We start from the raw sequence: 18,058 nt of genomic DNA on the forward strand, positions 1-18,058 counted from the left end.
GAAATGCTCACCTTAAGTAAAATGCAGAATACAAAGTTACTTATGGTTTAACATTTGTAAAGTGCATACAAAAAAGAATTACAAAATCCACAAGAATGTCAATGATGATTCTTGTGTATTCTGGTTGGGTGATGTGATTGAGAGTAGTTTCATTTTTATCTTTATGTTTGGCTTTTCTAGGTATGTATTACTTTTACTATAAGGAAAACCTGTTATAAAGTGTTAAATAAGCATATAAAATGATATTTATTTTAATTATACTAATGGTATAAATGGCTGCAATCCAGACCAGGGATATAAGCTTAGTTGTGTCATTATTTTCATGGTTCATACTCTAGTTCAGTGGGTTAAAGCATTTTGATTGGCGAGAACTAAGGATTTACTAGAGGTCACAAATAAAGACATAGAACACATTTGAAAAACTGCCTATCTGTGTTCATCTTCCATAAACATTTTGAATCATTGTAAAATACTTAGGAATGCGTTAAGCAGCAAAAAACCAGAATTAAGTGTAGAGGTTGAAAAGATTTTCCTCAAACCATGGGCAAATATGTTTAAACAATGTGCCATAAAATGTTTTCAACTAAGACATTTTAATTCTAATTCGAAATTTGATGATAAGAATTAGGTTTTTCTCTTCATGATATCTAAAGACACAATTCATTTTATGTTATTATATTTATTAAAATTTTTTTAAGTTTATTTATTTTGATAGAGAACACGCATGAGCAGGGGAGAGGCAGAGAGAGAGGGAGAGAGCAAGAAACTCAAGCGGGCTTTGTACTGTCAGTGCAGAGTCCAGTGTGTGGCTCAAACTCACCAACTGTGAGGGCATGACCTGAGCTGAAACCAAGAGTTGGGCACTTAACCGACGAGTGCCCCAAGACACAATTTAAATTAATCTTTACCATTAATTTGCTTCTTGGTGGAAAAAAAACACAATTTGCCCCTGAACAGTGAGACCTAGTTTTGTTTTATTTTGTTTTTATTTTATTTTATTTTATTTTATTTTATTTTATTTTATTTTATTTTATTTTATTTTATTTTATCTCATCTCATCTCATCTCATCTCATCTCATCTCATCTCATCTCATTTCATTTCATTTCAGTTTAAGTTTATTTTAAGAAAGAGGGGAAGGGCACAGAGAGAGAGAATCCCAAGCAGTCTCTCCAATGTCAGCATGGAGCCCATGCTTGATCTCACCAGCCGTGAAATCATGACCTGAGCTGAAACGAAGAGTTGGATGCTTAACCGACTGAGCCACCCAGGCGCCTCTAGACCTAGTTTTTTAAAAAAATAAGTGCTAGTACTTATTTTCGGTAGCTTCACATTTTCTCTGTATTAGGACAATTGGGGATGATTGGTAGCTAAATAGAATTTTATGTTGAGAGAAAACAGATGTATAAACTGATGAAAAAGATGAATGGGTAGAGAATTTCAGATTACCCAAAGAGACATCAAAAAATTTCTTTTTTTTTTTTTCAAGGATGATTGAGATACAATTCACATACCGTAAAGTTTACATATTTAAAGTGAAATTTAGTGGGTTTTGGTATATTTGTAGACTTGTGCAACTATCACCACAGTATAATTTTAGAACGTTCATCATCCCCAAAAGAACACAGACCTCCCACCTAAACCCCCTCATTTTCCTCAGGCCTGGCAACCACCAGTTTACTTTCAGTCTCTATAAATTTTCATGTTCCAGAACTTAAAGTAGATGGGATCATACAATATGCAGTCTTCTGTGACTGGTTTCTTTCACATTGCATAATGCTTTCAAAGTTCATCCATGCTGTAGCATGTATCAGTACTTCATTCCTTTTTATTGCTGAATTATATTCTGTTGTGTGAATATACCACAATTTATCCCTTCTTAGTTGATATACATTTGGGTTGTTTTCCTTTTTTGGCTATTATGAATACTCCTGCTATGAACATTCATGTGCAAGTTTTTGTGCGTGAACACTTGTTTTGAGTTCTCTGGATTATATCTCTAGGAGTAGAAATGCTTGGTCATATGTTAACTCTATGTGTAACATTTTGAGGAACTGCCAGATTGTTCCAAAGTGGCTGTACCATTTTTTTTTAGTTCCACCAGCCATATATGAGGCTTCTAATTTCTCCACATCCTCACCAACACATGTTATTATCTCTTTTATTTTAGCCTTCCCAGCAGGTATGAGGTCATATCTCACATGGTTTTTATTTATATTTTCCTAATGGCTAATGATGTTGAACATCTTTTCATGTGTTTATTGGGCATTTGTATATCTTCCTTAGAGAAATGTCTATTCAGATGCTTTGCTCATTTTTAAAACAAGTTTATTTTGAGAACGAGAGAGAGAGAAAGCGCAAGCAGGGTAGGGGCAGCGAGAGAATCCCAAGCAGGCTCTGTGCTGTCGGCTGGGTGCCCAAGGCAGGGCTCCATCTCAAGAATTGTGAAATCATGACCTTAGCCCAAACCAAGAGTCAGACACTTAACCAACTGAGCCACACAGGCACCCCTCCCCCATTTTTAAATTAGGTTGTCTTTTAATTATTGAGTTGTAAGAGTTCTTTACATATTGTATATGCATTTCCCTTATTAGATATTTGTAAATATTTTCTCTCATTCTGTGGGTTATCTTTTCACTTTCTTGATGGTGTCCTCTGACCATAAACATTTAAAATTTTGAAATCTAATATATCTATATTTTTCTTTTGTTGCTGGTACTTTTCATTTTGTATCTAAGAGTTTTAAAGTGTTCGCTATAATGTTGAACTGTGATATGATTCTCTCTGAGTTAATTTTTGTATGTGTTATGAGATAGGGGTCTAACTTCATTCATTTGCATGTGAGTAGCCCATTACCCTGGCATCATTTGTTGAAGACTGTTCTTTCTCCCATTGAATGGTTTTGGCATCTTTGTCAAAAACCAGTTGGCCACAAATTTAAGGGTTTATTTATTGGCTCTTAATTCAATTCCATTGATCTATGTGTCTTTCTTTATGCGAGTACCACACTGTCTTGATTAATGTAACTTGGTAGTAATTTTTAATATTGTGAGCTGTCTTTATTCTTTTCAGTCTTTCTAAACAGTACTGACAGGGGCGCCTGGATGGCTCAGTCGGTTAGGCGTCCAACTTCACCTCAAGTCATGATCTCGCGGTTTGTGGGTTTGAGCCCTGCGTTGGGCTCTGTGCTGACAGCTCAGAGCCTGGAGCCTGCTTCGGATTCTGTGTCTCATTCTTTCTCTGCCCTTGCCCCACTTGTGCTCTGTCTCTCAAAAATAAATAAATGTAAAAAAAAATTTTTTTACACAGTGCTGACAGTAGGCTTCCACTTTAAACATTTAGCACCTGTCTAAAGCAGATTATTTGAATATTTTGTTTTATGAAAAACCTATAAATCCAATTGCTTTTTATTTGCATATGGCTTCTGATTGATGTTTTTGTTTTCTTATGAGCAGGAGCCATATGAGAAAATAAGTTTTTTGGGCTAGATATTACCACTTAACGTATGTCCAGGACAATAAGATATATATTGAAATGGAAGGAATATAATAGTTGAAGACATGGTTTTGCTAAAATGTACGATAGTGTGTTTGCTTTGCTTTTTTTTTTTTTTTTTTTTTTTCAGGGGGTGGCAGAGGTGGGGAATCACTATGAAAATAGTTAAGGACTTGGGATCTGGAGTCAGATAGTAGTAAGTTGGAATCCTGCCTCACTATTTATTAGCTGTGTGGCTGTGGACAAATTACTAAATTATTTTAATACCACTTTATAAATTAGTGAATATCAGATTAGACTCTGTGTATAAAATAATTATATAATGTGTACAGATAATTATATAATTATGTGTCTTAAAATGGTTTTTAAAAAGTGTCTACCACCATGGGGCACCTGGGTGGCTCAGTCAGTTAAGTGTCCAACTCTTGATTTCAGCTCAGATCATGATCTAATGTGTGTTCAAGCCCCACATTGGGCTCTGTGCTGACAGCGCATAGCTTGCTTGGGATTCTCTCTCTCTCTCTCTCTCTCTCTCTCTCTCTCTCTCTCTCTCTGCCGCTCCCCTGCTTGATCTCTCTTTCTCTCTCTCAAAATAAATAAACATTAAAAAAAATTTTTTTAAAGTGTTTACCAACAGAGCATTGATTAATCTGGAGATGTCAAGCATTTTCTATTCATAGCAAAATTTTTTGCTTTTGTCTTCATTTTTTGTTTGTATTTATTATTAAGATATAATTCACATGTCACAAAACTCACCCTTTTAAAGTTTAGAATTCAGTGATTTTTAGCATATTTACAAAGTTGCATAGTCATCTCCATACAAGAACATCATCCCCCAAAGAAACCCATACCCATTAGCTGTCACTCTTGATTCCCTCTCTCCACTCCTAAAAGCACTAAACTGCTTTCTGTCTCTGTGGATTTGCCTGTTCTGGACATTTTGTATAAATGGAATATGTGACCTTTTGTGTCAGGCTTCTTTCATTTCCATGTTTTCAAGGATTACCATGCTGTAGCATGTATCATTACTCCATATCTTTTTATTGCTGAATAACATTGCCTTGTGTGGACATAGCACATTTTACTTATCTATTCATCATTCACATGGACCTTTGGCTTGTTTCAACTCACTGGCTGTTACGAATATTTCTGCAACAGACATACGTGCACAAGTTTTTGTGTGAACGTGTGTTTTCAGTTTTTTGGGGTGTATACGTAGGTGGCGTTGCTGGATCATAGAGTGACTCTGTGTTGTAACTATTTGAGGAATTGCCAACCTGTTTTCCCAAGTGACTATACCATTATACATTATACATTCCCACCAGCAGTGTATGAGGAAATAGCACACTTTTGATAAACATATTTTTTCCAGCTTTATTGAGGTTTGATTGACAAATAGATACTGTATGTACTTAAGGTATACAACATGATATTTTGGTATGTGTATACATTGTGAAATGATTACCACAGCTGACCTAATTAACATATCAATCCACTCGCATAGTTACTTTTCGTGGTAAGAACAAAAGATTTTAAGATATTCTCTCTTAGCAAATTGCAAATATACAATAAATTATTATTAACTGTAGTCATCATACTGTACATTAGGTCTCCAGAACCTATTCATCTTATACCTGAATGTCTGTACCCTTTGATCAACCTCTTCCATTTCCCCTATCTCTTAGCCACTGGTAACTACCATTATGCCCACTATTACCATGAGTCCAACTTTTTTAGTTTCCACATATTAGTGTGATTATGCAATATTTGTCTTTCTGCATCTGGCTTATTTCACTTAACATAATGTCCTCCAGGTTGATTCATGTTGTCACAGATATCAGGATTTCCTTCTTTTTAGAGGTGAATATTCCATTATGTACATATATTTGTCTATAAAATATATACATGTGTATATATGTAAATATGTATTTATATATTTCATTATGTGTGTGTGTGTGTGTGTGTGTGTGTGTGTGTGTGACATTTTCTTTACCCATTCACCCATCAGTGGACACTTAGGTTGTTTCCATGCCTTGGCTGTTGTGAATAATGCAGTAATGAACATGGGATTATAGATAGTGTTTCCATTTCTTTTGGATACATAGCTAGAAGTGGGGTTGTTGGATCATACGGTATTTCTGTTTTTAATTTTGAGAAACCTCCATACTGTTTTCCATAATGGCTGCACCAATTTACATTCCCATCTGTTGTGTATGAGGGTTTCCTTTTCTCCATATCTTCACCAACACTTGTTATCTTTTGACTTTTTTTTTTTAATTTTTTTTTTTTTTAAACTTACATCCAGGGGCGCCTGGGTGGCTCAGTTGGTTAAGTGTCTGGCTTTGGCTTGGGTCATGATCTCATGGCTCGTGAGTTCAAGCCCCACATTGAGTTCTGTGCTGACAGCTCAGAGCCTGGAGCCTGCTTCACATTCTGTGTCCCTCTCTCACTCTGCCTCTCCCCTGCTCATACCCTCTCTCTCTCTCTCTCTCTCTCTCTCAAGAAAAGAATAAATAAACATTAAAAAAAATTAAAAATAAAAAAAATAAAATAAAAAATAAATTTACATCCAAATTAGTTAGCATATAGTGCAACAATGATTTCAGGAGTAGATTCCTTAATACCTCTTACCCATTTAGCCCGTCCCCCCTCCCAGAACCCCTCCAGTAACCCTCTGTTTGTTCTCCGTATTTAAGAGTCTCTTATGTTTTGTCCCCCTCCCTGTTTTTATAGTATTTTTGTTTCTCTTCCCTTATGTTCATTTGTTTTGTCTCTTAAAGTCCTCATATGAGTGAAGTCCTATGAGTTTTGTCTTTGACTAATTTTGCTTAGCATAATACCCTCCAGTTCCATCCACGTAGTTGCAAATGGCAAGATTTCATTCTTTTTGATTGCTGAGTAATACTCCATTGTATATATATACCACATCTTCTTTTTTTTTTTTTTTTTTTTTAAATTTTTTTTTTCAACGTTTTTTATTTATTTTTGGGACAGAGAGAGACAGAGCATGAACAGGGGAGGGGCAGAGAGAGAGGGAGACACAGAATCGGAAACAGGCTCCAGGCTCCGAGCCATCAGCCCAGAGCCTGACGCGGGGCTCGAACTCACGGACCGCGAGATCGTGACCTGGCTGAAGTCGGACGCTTAACCGACTGCGCCACCCAGGCGCCCCATATACCACATCTTCTTTATCCATTCATCCATCAATGGACATTTGGGCTCTTTCCATACTTTCACTATTGTTGATAGTCTTTTGACTTAAAAAAAAAAAAGTTTATTTATTTTGAGAGAGAGAGGGAGGAGAGAGTATCCCAAGTAGGCTCCATGCTGTCAGTACAGAGCCCAATATGGGGCTTGAATCCATGAACCATGAGATCATGACCTACCCGAAACCAAGAGTTGGACACTTAACCAACTGAGCCATAGAGGGCCCCCATTTTTTGATAATAACTCTTCTAATAGGTGTGAGGTGAAATCTCATTATGGTTTTGATTTGCATTCCCCTGATTATTAATGATGATGAACATCTTTTTATGTACTTGTTGGTCATTTTTATGTCTTCTTTGGAAATATATATTCTTTGAATGAATATTTTTGAAAGAAATTTCAAGGGATTGATTAAGTGGCAGGGACCTTGAGAGAGCCTTTCGAGGTAGTGTTCTGTATCTTGATCTTAGTGGTGGCTACATGAGTGTATTCACATATATAAATTTATTGAGCAGTGAACTTAAATTAGTGGCTTATTGTATATGTAATATGTCAATAAAAAAGAAAAAAAATCCGTACTTCATTGTACTTTTTATTGTTTAAAGTAGACCAGGGGAACTTTGTTTCAGAAGTGAAATCTGAGCATCCTTACTAGGCACAGAAAATTCGTTCACAGTCTAGTCCAAGTTCTCTTCCTGTCCGCACCTCCTGTTTCCTTCCCTCTCTCCCATAATTTTTATATTCCTGCTGCAATCCTCAGACTCACAAGACATTTTTAATGTTTCACTGCCTTTGCACTTGCTCTTCTGCTAACTCATATCCTTTCTTCTCTCCATCTTGACTGACAAAAATACTATGTATTCTTTAAAACCTAGCTTTCTTTGAGTCCCACAAGAAACATGCCTGATTCTGTGTTCTTTCATAGCATTTTATTAACAAATCTTTGAGGTAGCATTTACCAGTTTTTAAATTCACTTTTAAAACCTTTCTATTTTAAAAGAATTATAGACTCAAAAGAAGTTACAAAAATACTACAATGAATCCATGTACTGCTGACCCAGTTTCCCAGAGTAGAGATATGTAGCTGTAGGACAATAACACAAGTAGGAAGTTGACATTCATTAACCAATTTTTTTAAATTCATCTTCTTTTCAATTATTTTTTAAATTATCTGTGCTGCCCAATATGGTAATCACTAGCCTCATGTAACTATTTAAATTACTTAAAATTACATAAAATTAAAAGTTTGGTGGTCTCACTAGCCACATTTCAAGCATTTAATATACACATGTGACTAATGGCGACCATATGGACAATGCAGGTATAGAATATCTGCATTGCACAAAGTTCTTTTGGATAGCCCTGATCTAGACTGTGTTCTTCTTGAGAGAAGACTTGCCTTTTCCATCTTTGTATCTGTAATTCCTAGGCAGTGGGGGCACTTGGTCTATACCTGAATGATTGAGTCTAGTCCTATCCTCTTGTTTTACATGTGAAGAAACTTGGGCCCTAAGCTGTGATAAGTAAAATGATGCCTAGCTTTTCAGTAGCAAATCTAGAATTAGAGCTCATTTTCCCAATTCCAAGTTCACTGTTCTTTCCAGGTGGCCTCATTGGTTGTGAGCTCACTGATTTTTATTAGTTTTAGAGGGAGAACAGTGTTAAAATAATGCACTTCTCAGACTTTAGGCTACAGAAAAATCAACTAGGAAGCTTGTATTTCTGGACTTGTCTTTCCTAAGATTCTGATTCAGTAGGTCTGGTGTAGGGCATAGGAATCAATATTTTAAACGTATGCTTAGTATATGTGGTCATAACATAAGGGTAGCTCAGAAGAGAGAGCAACAGAACAGAGAGCCTGGAAATGGAACTGCACTAATATGGACATTTGATTTTTAACAAAGTTACCACTGAAGAAAGGAAATGTTTTCAACAAATGATGTTGGAACAACTAAATATCCATATGAGAAAAAAATGAACTTTAACCCCTACCTCCTGCCATACAGATCATTGATCTAAATATGCCAATATCATAAACTTTGTAGAAGCAATCATAGTAGAATATCTTGGGAATGAGTAAAGGTTTCTTGGACAGGCCACAAAAAAGAAATAATCATACTTCATCAAGAACTATTGCTTACCAAAAGGCACAATTAAGAAAAGGCATAGGTAGGCCACATAGTGGGAGACAATATTTGCAAAATATGTTTCAGACAAATGACAAGTATGCAGAAGATATAAGTTACTCAGAATATATGAAGATTTTCTGTAAGTTAATCATAAAAGGACAAACTGTTGTAAACTCTTAAGTCTAAATTTCTCTTTTGGCCAGCAAAAGAGGGGACACAGGATTAAAGCGAGAGACGGCTAATGTCCGGGAAAAGACAAGAGCCCTGAATAAGGGTCCTTGCCTCGTATTTACTCAGGTCAGAAGGCTTGCAAACGTGATGGGCATGTACAAAGAGACAAACTAGGAACATTAACTTGGGGACGTGAAGGAAAAGGGGGGTTTTGAAGATATACAGTGTTTGGGGTTTGGGTCAATATTAAACTCCTGGCTCCGGGCAGATGGATAGATGGTTGTTAACAGCAGACCGGAAGCACCGTGCCTATTTATCTTAGCTAGCCTAGGGGATGAGACAGATAGGGGGAATAACCACAGGGCTAATAAGGCACCTTTTCTTTTGTTCACCATCTCTGCTCTGGGCTGCTTTGCCTGCAGCACAGAGGTCCATAGTCCAATTAACCAATCAATTTACCTAACCTGGCCCTATTCTCCCGTGAAAGCAGCTTTTCTGCTATAGTACTAAATTGGGAGTGTTTCCACCTTGAACATCTAATCTTGTTTATTTTCATATACCTATGTATTGGGCACCTTTGTGCCATTTCTATTTCAGGCCTTTGCCTCTCTCTATTTTGGGGGGTTCTGCAACCCCTCTGTATTTTGGGGTGCCTTCACACCTCCCTAATCCTGGCACCTTTGTGCCTCCCTATTTTCGGGATATCTTTGCACCCCCCTATTCTTGGAGTGCCAATCTGGTTTACCCAAACTCTGGTGTAAGCATTTTATGACTTTGTATTTCTTTATCCCTCGTTAATCCATTTGGTGTAAGCCTGGAGGATTCCTAAGCTTGTCCCCTACAGTAAACAATCCAATTAAAAAACTGGCAAAAAGATAGGGCGCCTGGGTAGCTTAGTCGGTTAAGCGTCCGGCTTCGGCACAGGTCCTGATATCACAGTTTGTGGGTGTAAGCCCTGCATCAGGCTCTGCTGACAGCTCAGAGCCTGGAGACTGCTTCTGATTGTGTGTCTCCCTCTCTCTCTGCCCCTCCCCTGCTCACGCTGTCTCTCCCTTTCTCTCTCTCTCAAAAATAAATAAACATTAAAAAAAAAAAAACTGGCAAAAAGATATGAGCAGACAAAACAAGATCTACAAATGGTCTTAAATTTTCTTCAATGTTTATTTATTTTTGAGAGAGAGAGAGAGAGAGAGAGAGAGTGAGCAGAGGTGGGGGAGGGGCACAAAGAGAGGGAAATGCAGAACTCAAGCAGGCTCCAGGCTCTGAGCTGTCAGCACAGAGCCAGATGCAGAGCTGGAACTCACGAACTGTGAGATCATGCCCTGAGCCAAAGTCGGATGCTTAACTGACTGAGCCACCTAGGGGCCCCCTACAGATGGTCTTCATATGCACATAAAAATTTATTCAATATTATCAATCATCCAGGAAATGAAAATTAAACTATAATGAGATTCCACTATTTAACCACCAGAATAGTTGAAATTGATAAGCAGACAAAGCCCAATGTTAGTAGGATATTGAACAACCAGAACTCTTACATTTTGGATGGGAATGCAAAATGGTACTGTCACTCTGGGGAAAGTGTGACAAATGTTCTTACATAAGTCTTTCTGTGGATATACTTTTTTTTTTTTATTTCTCTTGGGTAGATACTTGGGAGTGGAACTGCAGGGAATATAATAAGCATTTCTACTCCTGGGTATTTACTCAACAGAAAGAAAGACTATACCCATGAAAAATGTTGCACAAGAATATTCATGGAGAGCAGCTTTTCTTCGTGGTCACCAAAACACAGGAACAGGTGTTCATCAACGGAAAATAAACAAGCTATGTTATAAACTGACACACAGTTATACATTCATACTCAGCAATAAAAAGGAACAAACTACTGGATGAATTTCAGAAATAGCTGAGTGAAAGGTTGACAAAACAGAATTCTCAGTTAATGCATTGTAAAGTTCAGTAGAGAAAAAAATGAGAACACTGGTTGCCTCTGTGGGAGAAGTGGAAGGTATTGACTAGGAAGGGTCGTGAGAGAACTTTCTCTGGTAATAATAATGTTCTGTACCTTGATAGGGATTGGGTCACACAGGTATGTGCATTAGTCAGAACTCACTGAATTTTACACTTAAGATTTGTGCATTTTACTATACATAAGCTTTACTGCAAGAGGAAAAGCAGTTTTAAAAGTTGTGATTTTGATACAAGTGATCTCAAAAGTACACTTTGAGAACCATTGGATTTGACTAATTTCAGAAATAATTCTTTCTTACAGTAAAATATAGTGATTCATAGATTATTAATGTAACATTTTGAATTTTTTCTTTAAAAATTAAATATTGTATTAAAAGTAACATTTCCTGGGGCGCCTGGGTGGCGCAGTCGGTTAAGCGTCCGACTTCAGCCAGGTCACGATCTCGCGGTCCGTGAGTTCGAGCCCCGCATCGGGCTCTGGGCTGATGGCTCGGAGCCTGGAGCCTGTTTCCGATTCTGTGTCTCCCTCTCTCTCTGCCCCTCCCCCGTTCATGCTCTGTCTCTCTCTGTCCCAAAAATAAATAAAAAAAAAAAAAACGTTGAAAAAAAAAAAAAAAAAAAAAAGTAACATTTCCTTATTAGTAGGTTAATGAGTCAGTGGACAAGCGTTTATGACATTATGATATAGTTCATTATTTCAATAAGTATTCTTTGTTTTAATAAGTGTTCTTTTTTAATGTGAGGAATGCAAGCTTAATATCAGGAGGAATAGCATATGGAAACAATTGTACACTGATAGATGTAATTGAATTTGTTAAAATGTGGTTTGAGATGGATGTTTGCAGTGATGTTTGGTAAAGTGGGTGATGTACCTCTTTCAGTTAAACTCTTGCGTCTCACCCCCATGCGATGAGTATGTTTACTTATGTGATAGACCTCTAGTATCATTTACTTTAAGATTCTAGATGTTCAGAAGTTTAGAACTTTAACGTCATGTATCTTACTTGTAACATGAATCTGCAAACTTTCAAAAGTGCTCACAAGTTTTACAGTTTCAAAACTGAAACTGTAATGTTAATGACCAAATGCTGACTCACCAGCACAAGGGACATCTGACCTTACAGGTTTATAGGTGAAATTATGTGTTCACCTGTCATGCCCTATCCCAAATAATCTCTCTTCCAGTAGGGTGTTGGTCAGATGCCAGAAATTCCACCAACTAAAGATACCTGCCTGTGTTTCTAAATTTTCCTGATAACAATCCCCTGGGGGCATTCTAAATTTCAGACTCCTCCCTTAAAGATTGGGATTCCTCCCTTAGAGACTGATTCAGGGTCAGGCTGACAGTGGGCTGACAATTCCTGTTTTTTTAGCTATTATCTTGTTGAAAATACAGATTCCTGGGCCCTACCCAGTACTTCTCATTTGTCTAGGATGAAGCCCCCAAATCTACATTTTTTGTAATGTTTGTATTTATTTTTTTTGAGAGAGCGTAAGCCAGGGAGGGGCAGGGAGAGGGGACAGAGGATCTGAAGCAGGCCCTTCGCTGACAGCAGCAATCCCGATATGGGGCTCAAATTCATAAACCGCAAGATCATGACCTGAGCCAAAATCAGACACTTAACCAACTGAGCCAGGTGCCCCCAAATCTGCATTTTCTGGAGTATATACAATGCACAGTTCTGAAGGCTGTCATCCTAGTGCCGCTGCCTTCGTGGAAGATCCTCGAGTAAGTTTTGTCACTCTCACAAGTGAGAAGAGGGAAGTGGGAGATTGAAGGAAGATAATTTTAGAATTGAGGACAGACCTTAGTGTAAGACATAGGTGGAGGACAATAAGAACTTGAGGGACAGTGAGCATGCCTAAGAGAAAGGAGAGAATCTCCTGGGATCTGTCCAGTGACTACAGTACTTGCTACCATTTTTGTGGGAGTGGAGCATGAGCCGCCTATTGGAGAGTGACTTTTTAAAGCAACTACGTTCATTAGCTTTCGGATCATTCTGTTTGCCACCAAAAATCTGCCTGCATGCCCTAAGTTGCCAGTTGTTTTACATGCTAATGGAAACCTAGCCACTGTAAACATTCATTGATTTTTCTCTTGTGTAGTAAGAAGAAAACATAACTTATAGACCATCTTCTGGCAGAAGATGATAGATTTGGATCAGAAACGGGAGGCGTTGGAAGCCAGGAATCAAAAGTGAAGAACTTCTGCAAGCCCTTGGGTGATAAAGGTGACAAGGACTTATTTACTCACATGTCCCACATTGTCATTATGTAGTAACCTGATGTGAGTTTGTTGCTTTTAGGCTGATGTATACCATCACACATGTAGGGGAGAGTAAGCTGCTGGAAGTGGGACTTGAGTGCACATTTCTCTTCAGGCTGCTTCAGTCAGTACTTCCTGTCATTACCTTGTCTGCATTCACTTCTACTCATTCCCCAGGACCCTTCCTCCACCTTTACAGGGCTAGAGCCCAGTCTGAAATGCCTTCATTATTATTCATAGCTAACATTTGTTGAATTCTTTTTGCTGCTAGGCACCGTGCTGCTCTGCTCCCCTGCATTTGTCATTCCCTTCTCAAAACAACCCAGTGGTCCAGATGCTATGATTTTGATCCATTTTGTAGATGAAACATCTGAGGTTCCAAGAGGTTATATATCTTGCCCAGGACCTCACAGCTAGGAAATGGCAGAACCAGATTTTATTTTATTTTATTTTATTTTATTTTATTTTATTTTATTTTATTTTATTTATTTTATTTTATTTCATTTTATTTATTTCTGTATCTGTTTTTTAAAATTTTTAAATGTTTGTTTATTTTTTTAAATTTATTTTTTTTAATTTACATCCAAGTTAGCATATAGTGCAACAATGATTTCAGGAGTAGATTCCTTAATGCCCCTTACCCATTTAACCCATCCCCCGTCCCACAAGCCCATGAACAACCCTCTTTGTTCTCTATATTTAAGAGTCTCTTATGTTTTGTCCCCGTCCATGTTTTTATATTATTTTTATTTCCCTTCCCTTATGTTCATCTGTTTTGTATCTTAAAGTCCTCATATGAGTGAAGTCATATGACATTTGTCTTTCTCTGACTGACTAATTTCACTTAGCAGAATACCTTCTAGTTCCATCTACATAGTTGCAAATGGCAAGATTTCATTCTTTTTGATTGCTGAGTAATACTCCATTGTATATATATACACCACATCTTCTTTACCCATTCATCCATCGATGGACATTTGGGCTCTTTCCATACTTTGGCTATTGTTGATAATACTGCTATAAACATTGGGGTGCATGTATCCCTTCAGAACAGCATACCTGTATCCCTTGGATAAATACCTAGTATGTGCCATTGCTGGGTCGTAGTGTAGCTCTACTTTTAATTTTTTGAGGAACCTCCATACTGTTTTCCAGAGTGGCTATACCAGTTTGGCAGAACCAGATTTTAAACTCATGCTTTCTTTCTTTTTTTTTAATGTTTATTTATTTTTGAGAGAGAGCGCGTGTGAGTAGGGAAGGGTCAGAGAGAGATGGAGACACAGAATCTGAAGCAGATTACAGGCTCTGAGCCATCAGCACAGACCCTGACATGGGGCTTGAACTCACTAACCATGAGATCATGACCTGAGCCGAAGTCAGACGCTTAACCTACTGAGCCACCCAGGCACCCCTAAACTCACGCTTTCTGATTTCCAATTCCATACACAGAAAATGGTAACTGCACTTGCACCTACTCCAGTGTACCACAACAGCTATCCCAGTTGGACAGACCACTTTTGAAAGGCCAGGCCGTCAGTCCCTGAGATTTAAAAGCATTAAAGTTTTCATTATGAAATTTTTAAAGATCAGAGAAGAGAAAGAAACCACCTATAATGTTGCCGGCCTTACATAACTATGACTATTATCTTCATGTATTTGCTTTCAGGCTTTTTTGGCATATGAATATATTTCCCTATAGTGTGTGTGTGTGTATATATATATATATATATATATATATATATATATATATTCTTTAGTGTCCTAATTTTTTTTAAGTTTATTTATTTTGAGAGAGACAGTGTGTGCATATAAACTGGGGAGGAGCAGAGAGAGAGGGAGAGAGAGAGAACCACATGTAGGCTCCGCACTGTCAGTGCAGATCCTGATGCGAGGCTCAAACTCATGAATCATGAGATCATGAGATCATGAGTTGAGCTGAAGTCAGATGCCCAAGCAACTGAGCCACCCAGGTGCCCCAGTATCCTGATATTTTATTTTATTTTATTTTATTTTATTTTATTTTATTTTATTTTATTTTATTTTGTTTTATTTTATTTTGTTTTATTTTATTTTTTTAAATCTTTATTTATTTTTGAGAGAGACAGAGACAGAGCAAGAGCAGGGGAGGGGCAGTGAGAGAGGGAGACACAGAATCTGAAGCAGGCTCCAGGCTCTGAGCTGTCAACACAGAGCCCGATGCGGGGCTTGAACTCACGGACCGTGAGATCATGACCTGAGACAAAGTCGGACGCTTAACCTACAGAGCCACCCAGTCGCCCCTCCTGATATTTTAAATATAAGTAGAATTTTCCTACTCCTACCCAGATATTAATGAGTGTCAAGTGATGATGTAAGACTTCTAGCAGTTTGAGAGAAGGATAGCAAGTGAGTAAATGAATGAATGAGCTTGCTTCCGTACAAGGAATATTCCTTGTATGGCTGTTTGTGTGTACATGTTTGTGTGCTTGTCACTTGTTTTTTCTGCATTCAGAGAGGAGAACCAGTGTTCTCATTTAAATTTTGTAGAACACTTCAAATATTATGAACAAAGAACATACTCTCCCAACTGAAGTTTGTTTTACCTGTTTTTCCAGGTCTTGCTCAAATCCACACCCCCTTTTTAAGCCTTTCTAGATTTCTAACCTGATAATGATCTTTCTCTACTCCAGTCTTCTCAAGAACTTTCTGGCAATACCTCATATTTGACATTCACCATGCTTTCCACCTGCTAGTTATAATATTTTTTGTCATGTTTTCTTATACCTTTTTCTATCCACAGCAGCTAATCCAGTGCTTTTTCGTGGTGTCACTTTTGGTTTTTTAGCATTTTGGTATTCAAACCAAAGTGCTATTAATTTCTCTAACATACTAGAATAACTTGAACTTTCTGGCGTGTTCTTCCATGCTGTGTAGGTTCCTATCACTGTAACCATGCCAGAAATGACAGAGAATGAGACTCCTACAAAAAAGCAGCACAGGTATGTAGTCCTGGTCCAGAAATAATATAGTTTGGGGAGATGAACAGCAGAATTAGTCCCCACTTTGTGAAATAGGCAGTCCTCAGGGAACTTTCATTAAATGCCTGGAAGACCATTATTCTTCAGAAATATGTGTGAATAAATAAATACAGGTTTACAGAAAGGAGTACATAATTAAAATTTACCTGTCCTCCTTATTTTATGGACAGTGTAACAGAAATGACAATGAGCAATTAAAATTGTATAATACCAAATCTATCCTAAGTGTTTAGTTTCTCCTGAAACTTTTACTTGCTCACAGTATCACAGTCTTTGTAGATTGTTAAGTTCATTTAGGCCGAAGTCAATTTGAATAGACATTTTGTGACATTACAATTTTGTGACATTACAATATGCACGTCAGTACAACATTACTTCTGGTTCTTTGTATAAGCCCCCTTCTGAATTTCTAGCATTTTAGGCAGTGTTTCTGCTTAAAATTGCATGATCAGTGCTTTCATTAATATTAAAATCCCCATTCTCTTTCATTACCAAATAACTGTTAGGGATTGCTAAGGTATTGAGTAATTGTACATAACAGGGAAATCAATGGTTTGAGTAGATTAGCTTTTAAGAAAAACTAAGAGTTTGGATAAGCTAAGGCACACAGATGCAAAGGATGGCTCAAATGCCAATTATCTGTGCGTTGGTGCTGGTGGCTGCCATGGTTCCCCACCCCCGGGGATTAAAAAGTTCCTTTCTACTGTTGCTTGTACCCCTGACGCACTCACCGCACCCCTTGCCAGGTGCCAGGGCAAACATCAGAAGTCACCTACTTGGTACATCACTTTGAGAGTTGACTAGCTCTTTAATTACATTTTTCAAATAGTTAACGTTTTCAATGATTGATTCACTTCCCAACCATTGACTTTTGGGTATGGATGAATAGAGAACTGTAGAATTTGGAAATTGTAGATTCTAAATTTATACTGATGTACCTGCAGTTAGGTTTTCATACCATAATAAGATGGTTTCTTACTGATGCAACAAATACAAATTCGTAAAATGTCTGTGGTTCTCAACATATAAAGTGGAGAAAATGTTTTCCTGTTATTTTCATGTTCCTTTTATCTGCACTTTTTGTTTCAGAAAGAAAAACCGGGAGACACACAATGCAGGTAGAAACAATTTCAATTGTATTTGTTAGCATTTTTGCATTCACAAGGAAATTATACTGTAGTCGATTGTAAGGTTTTATGTTACAAGCATAGAATCATTATTCCTTATGTTTCAGGAAAACGTTCCTTTACTTTGTTTGTTCCTTTATGGTTTAATTGGCAAAACACCCCTCGAGTCTCATGAAGATGGCTAGTTTATCATCTTCTGATTCATTGTCTATTTAGATAACTCGAGGACTAATACGCCTTTGGAACTAGTGTTTTAAGTGATTTCACCCACTGAGGAAATTGAGCTCTACTTCTCCCAAATGGGATAGAGAGAATGTGTCTGCAGAAGTTCCAGAGGGAGCTGGCTGCCCAGAGGAGCAGAGGAGAGATGAACAGCAGGCTGTGGAGCTTAAAAGTCCCTGAAATGTGAACAGTCTTAAATGAAGTTGTGGAGTCCTCAGTCACAGGAAGAAATGTAGAAAATAAATGTTTGATTTTATCTCAAACGTCCAGATTATAGGCCAAAGCCAGATAAACATTTATAGAAGTGATTGTGCCTACATTTATATTTTGGTACATTTTAGAACACTTTCTTTTCCAGGGGTTACAGTCAGATTGAAAACAAAATATTTTAGAAGTTAATGTCTATTACCCTATAACTGATATTCTTCCTTTCCCTAAGGAAAGGACCCTGG

The 18,058-nt window shown here is 37.5% G+C and overlaps 1 protein-coding gene across 4 annotated transcripts in view; it reads left to right on the plus strand.

Moving 5' to 3' along the window:
- Positions 1 to 18,058, plus strand: part of USF3 (upstream transcription factor family member 3) — a 58,422-nt gene that overhangs the window by 19,142 nt on the left and 21,222 nt on the right. For 2 of the 4 annotated variants that reach the window (XM_058731376.1, XM_058731378.1), the window contains exons 2-3: positions 13,081 to 13,205; positions 17,347 to 17,375. Coding sequence is in view for 1 of the 4 variants with exons in the window: in XM_058731375.1 (XP_058587358.1) it covers positions 16,172 to 16,218; positions 17,347 to 17,375 (76 nt within the window). In the remaining 3 variants the exon portion in view is untranslated. Of the gene's footprint in view, positions 1 to 13,080; positions 13,206 to 16,153; positions 16,219 to 17,346; positions 17,376 to 18,058 lie in introns of those variants that run through there. The other 2 variants (XM_058731375.1, XM_058731377.1) reach the window with 2 other exon arrangements.

The sequence above is a fragment of the Neofelis nebulosa genome, chromosome 5 (assembly GCF_028018385.1).
Source record: "Neofelis nebulosa isolate mNeoNeb1 chromosome 5, mNeoNeb1.pri, whole genome shotgun sequence".
NCBI lineage: Eukaryota > Metazoa > Chordata > Mammalia > Carnivora > Felidae > Neofelis > Neofelis nebulosa.